Source organism: Austrofundulus limnaeus, unplaced genomic scaffold (genome assembly GCF_001266775.1).
Source record: "Austrofundulus limnaeus strain Quisiro unplaced genomic scaffold, Austrofundulus_limnaeus-1.0 Scaffold248, whole genome shotgun sequence".
In the NCBI taxonomy this organism is placed as follows: Eukaryota; Metazoa; Chordata; class Actinopteri; order Cyprinodontiformes; family Rivulidae; genus Austrofundulus; species Austrofundulus limnaeus.
This window is the reverse complement of record NW_013952650.1, coordinates 254,023-259,203: the sequence shown is the minus strand read 5'-3', so window position 1 is coordinate 259,203 and position 5,181 is coordinate 254,023. Positions and strand designations below refer to the sequence as shown.

Sequence of the window (5,181 nt, the reverse complement as noted above, 5' to 3'; positions counted from 1 at the left end):
GTCGCTGTCCTCCCGGGGTAATGCTGGCTCTGAAGCTGTGGTGGGAAAGCCCTCCCACTGCAGCATGCATACGTCACTGCATGGGATTCCTTCCCCGGGTGGAATGAGGAAAAAAAAGTCAGCAGCTCTTCACTCGACGTTTATCCACAAACTGGTCCTGGATTAAGCTCCAAAGTTTTTATCAGTCAGATTCCACCGTGAAAAATGTCTGTTTTATCCCCTTTTATGAGTTTTTGGCCATTGACTATCTTTAAATCGCTGCTTCCTGGTCAACAGTCGGCTCTGGAAGGATCACTTGTTTCTTTTTTTTCTTTCCTTTTTTTTTATTTTTGAAGCGAGTGGTTGAAGCAAATGGAGCATAAGAGCCCCCTGGTGGCTGAAGAAAAAAAATCCATGTATAAGCCGCACCGGACTATAAGCCGCATGGTTCAAAGTTCAGGAAAAAAGTCGCGGCTTATAGTCCGAAAAATACGGTATTCTTAGTTTCTTAAAAAAAATGTATCCAACAACAGTTCCTTTCTAGTTTAAACCCTTTGAAACTTGACAGTTTTGTTTCAAGATTAAACTCCAATTTACAAGTTTGCCCTTAATGTTTATAATTTTACCAACGCACCAAGTTAACAATGGTTTCTACTGTTTGCAGAATTAGTTCCTCTTAGAACGTCTTCTCTATCAAAGTAAATGTGTTACTGCATGATATCCTTAACTAATTTTAAAATCAATCAAACTGAATCGTGAATCAAATCAAATTGATTTGGGAAATCTGAATCGATACCCAGCCCTAGTCATAGCCTATTTTTTGTAATGAAAATAAAAAAGCAGCAACATTATACAGTACTGGTTTTGGAAAATATAAACTCAGGATACAGTTGAACCTTATCGTCATACCAGAAAGTATGTTTTTTGAAGAACCAGAGCGAGTACCGAGGCATAGTTTCAGCTTGGTATCTCCAAGATAGTCTCCTTTCACACACACAACTAAAGAACACAGACCATAATAAAGTTACAAATGCTAATCGTAGATCACAGGTAGACCAAACAATTACATGAACAAAACAACGTGAGTTGTTTTTTCAGCTTACCTGGGCAGGTGACAACTGTTTTTGTGTCCTTCTTAGTGTTGGAATTACTCCATCTTTAGTGATCCTGTTATTTATCCACTCTGAAATTCCCTTTTGTTCAGAAAGCTATTATCCATAAAGTGGCTCGCACATGTGTGTGTGTGTGTATATATAAATTTTTTCATCCTAAGGTTGCTTCCAAAAGTGAAGTCAAACCATTTTTTAAGAACTGTGTCATCCCTGCTATTCAGAAATCCATTTCCTCAAAGGCATTTTTTAAATCTGAAAAGGACCAGACTGAAAAGTAGTACTGGGAGCTCAGCAGACATGGTTTTCACCGGGTGTTTGCTAGTTGTTGCTGCTGATAGCATGCACGAGTCTTGGGGCGGGCCGGGGCGTTGGGGAGGTGTGCTATGTGATGAGGAAGCTCCGCCCAGAGGAGGAGCTAATCCTAAAAGGAGGTTCTAGGGCCATCCGGTTGTTTTTGCTCTCCTGGATGATTGCCTCAGGACACTACAGGGTTTCTCAAACATGAATGAGTCAAAGCAGGACTCTGGGCATGTTTTTGATGAGGGAATGATGTTGCCCCTTTTAATAAGTTATTAAAAAACAAACTTCTGATTAATTTGAAATTATTTGAGTTTGCATTGAGATGTATTTAAAAAATGATAACCCCCTACTAATAGATGAGCATTGTTTACCTGTCAATTTTTTAAAGGAGCTGCATATTTTTAGGGTGACACTTTAACATTGTACTCAGCTGACTATATTGACCCAATAATGTGAAAGACTTGGATCTTAATGCTTAAATGAAGTCACTTCAGTAATTATTTACAATACTTTTTCAGTTCAAGAGCAAATTTAGTCTTAAGGTCAAACTAAATTATCAATCTGCAAGTTTTAATCTGCAACAAATGTTAAAAAACGGTGGACACTTTCTTTGGCATACACACATTAATGATATACATAACATGATATACATAAATCACCACTTGTTGTTGCAAACTACTGTTCAAGGTTAAGTTCTCGACTGTGTAGTTCCTGTTTCTGAGACAGCTGTCAAAATAGATGGGCTAAAAATAACTTGTAGTATTTTGTTTTTTAACATAGTACAGGAATTGAATTCTAACTTTAAATTACATATTAGAAATGTTGTTTTTTTTGGTTACTTTGTCACTTCATGCTCCATGCTGTGTCTGTTTTAATGATGATTTCTCTTGATTGAGCTTCCATGTGTGTATGAATCAGTTTAATGTAGCCCTGCCATGTTCTCATGCAACATGTAACATTCTTTGATATACTGAATTAATGCTGTTTTGTCCCCGTACATTTTTACTGCTGTGTGTTCTTTTTGCAAAGTTATTTCCACATAGAATCCACATAAGAGCAACTTCAAGAAAAATTACATTCAGTTGAAAATATTTTATCCTCAACAGGTATTGAAGGACCATTTGAGGAGTATAACAAGTTCGTAAAAATCACTTGTTTGTAAGTCCCTTGTTATTTGGACCTTACTTCCTACAGTTTTACTCCAAATTATTACTAGATCAAAATAAAATATTCCTGATTATAAAGGAGAAATCTTGATATCCATTTTTTGTACTCCACTGTGTTTTACTGTCTTGATTAATTCAGAGGTATGTAAAAATAGCTAAGAATCAGTTTGTGTTGCTTTAAAAACCAAAGATGTTGCTTTCAGAGGCCATCTTATTAAAAAGTACTCAATCACAAAGTATGACCTAAGTAAAGCTGGTGTGTGACAAAACAACAGAGGAAAAAAAGACTCCTCCCTCTTACAGTCACTTTTCACATCTCACCATTTTTTATCTTCTTTGCTCTCTTCGTCTGCCTGTGTTGCAGGAGGTGAAGGTTAACTGGGCCACAACGCCAACGAGCCAAAAGAAAGACACGAGCAGTAAGTTCATCTGCACCTGCACAACAGTTGTTGTCTCAACACTTTGGTTGTGCTGTTTTCTAGTTCACAAATGTACAACAGTGGTTCTCAGTACTTTTCAGGTTCTGACCCTCTAAATACCGGTGTCACAGAGACCCAGTCTGTTGTTGGCTGAAATGTACTGACTTGACAAACGTTATCAGGTCATAATGTCAACACAACAGCCTTATCAGCTGTTAACTCTTTTTGTGTCTAGTAACTATTCTAGTAAAACAGTGTCTTACCTGTTGTGGATGACGTCTTGAGCCACAGACATGATTTATGAACTAGTCTGACTGCAGCTAAGATTTATTCTAAGAACAGCTCAATTCTTTACAGCGGTTCATGTAGTCTACACATTACACAGACCCTGCTGCAATTTAAGGAGTATTACTACATCCATTGTGTTTGATTTATGCACTTTATGCTTCAGTTGCTTGTTTTTATGTATGTGGGGTTTGAGGGTGCATTAATTGAAAGCACTCTGTCCATTGAATAATTTTAACTATTACATAAAAAATCTAAATGCTGTAATTTCATATTTATGGACTAGAAAACAATGTGATTTTTATGTTAGAAGTTGGGTAAGTAAATAGGTAATATAAAAGTTTTAGGTTTGCACATTGAGTTTTGTAGAGTTGACTTATTGTTAATAGTAAAAGTAAATTCATATTTTTATTAAGACTATTATTAAGTTGGCGCAGTGTTCAAAGTTCATATTTCAGACAAAGTATTTAATGTTGAGTTGATATTTGGTGAATGCAATGTGATACAGTGATATTTAATATAAGGGCTGTTTGCTTAGTCCACTAGTGCACTGTAAACTTATAAAGGTTGCACTGTTTAAATAAATTGTTTAATTTCCTAACTGGTGTATTTAGTAAATGCTCAGTTGTTGAATGTATTATTTTGGAGCTGCTCAAGTAAAAAATCCTCCTGTTTGTGACCAGAATATTGTAGAGTTTCAGTGTATGCACAAACAGGAATTATAGGAAGTAGTGTTACTTAAATTTTTTTTAAATAAGTCATTTTTGTGAAAACAAAAACTTTTCTGTTTAGGTCACTTCCATGTTTTTGTTGGAGATTTAAGTCCTGAAATCACCACAGATGACATAAAAGCAGCGTTTGCTCCATTTGGAAAAATATCGTAAGTCTATTCTCATTTTGGTTTTGTCTTTTTCTGTTTATTTTTATTGTTTATAAAAGCAATGAAAATGAAAATACATCAGGATTACTCTTTTCATCAAAGCTTTTTAATCACACCATTTTTTTTAATTTAAAATTTACCACTCACCAGGAGACCACCAAGGCTGCAACCAATGACTAATTGATAGGTGACTAATCTAATGCCTCTTTCACAAGGCAATTGTGCAAAATTGCTGCACAGACCGGTCCGGCTTTAAGCTCCCTTGTCAGTTTGTTGATGAAATGACAGGCGAAGGCGGCCAGGTCCCGCTCACATGTACATGTTCAGAAATAAACGCAGCAGCGTCGAACCAAAAGGTGTGGAGCAGATCTCAGGGCTGAAGTGAACCGCAAATTATTTGTTCTGTGATGTCTGTCTCGTATCAAGGCGAGGCGGCACGGTGGCTCAGTTGGTAGAGTTGAAGCCTCTCAGCAAGAAGGTCGCCAGTTCAAATCCCGGCCTGGGGACCTTTCTGGGTAGAGTTTGCATGTTCTCTCTGTGCATATGTGGGTTCTCTCTGGGCACTCCAGCTTCCTCCCACAGACCAAAAACATGACTGTCAGGTTAACTGATAACTCTAAATTGTCCCTAGGTGAGAGTGAATGGTTGTTTGTCTCTGTGATGGACTTGAGACCTGTCCAGGGTTTACCCCGCCCCTCGCACTGTGACTGCTGGATATTGGCACCAATGACCCTGAAAGGAAGAAACGGGTATAGATGACTAGGGTTGTGTATTGGCAAGAATTTGGTAATACGATACATATCATGACAGAGGGGTCACGATACGATATATCCCGATATATTGCGATACTATAAGCAAGGCGATATATTGCGATTTTTTTGTCCAAAAATTCTATTAAATAAAAACCTCTTACAGGGAAAAAATGAAAAACCAAAATTCATTGTCTCAGAAAAAGCATTACGTAGACATACTTTTGATACATTTAGCTGTGTTCTGCTTTGTATGTGTTTTTATTTTATTTGTTTCATATTTCTTATTTC

The 5,181-nt window shown here is 37.1% G+C and overlaps 1 protein-coding gene across 3 annotated transcripts in view; it reads left to right on the top strand.

Moving 5' to 3' along the window:
* LOC106525916 (nucleolysin TIA-1 isoform p40) overlaps nucleotides 1-5,181 on the top strand; it is a 38,515-nt gene that overhangs the window by 11,454 nt on the left and 21,880 nt on the right. For all 3 annotated transcript variants that reach the window (XM_014020305.1, XM_014020304.1, XM_014020306.1), the window contains exons 4-5: nucleotides 2,922-2,976; nucleotides 4,054-4,141. In XM_014020305.1, the coding sequence (XP_013875759.1) occupies nucleotides 2,922-2,976; nucleotides 4,054-4,141 (143 nt within the window). The remainder of the gene's footprint in view (nucleotides 1-2,921; nucleotides 2,977-4,053; nucleotides 4,142-5,181) is intronic.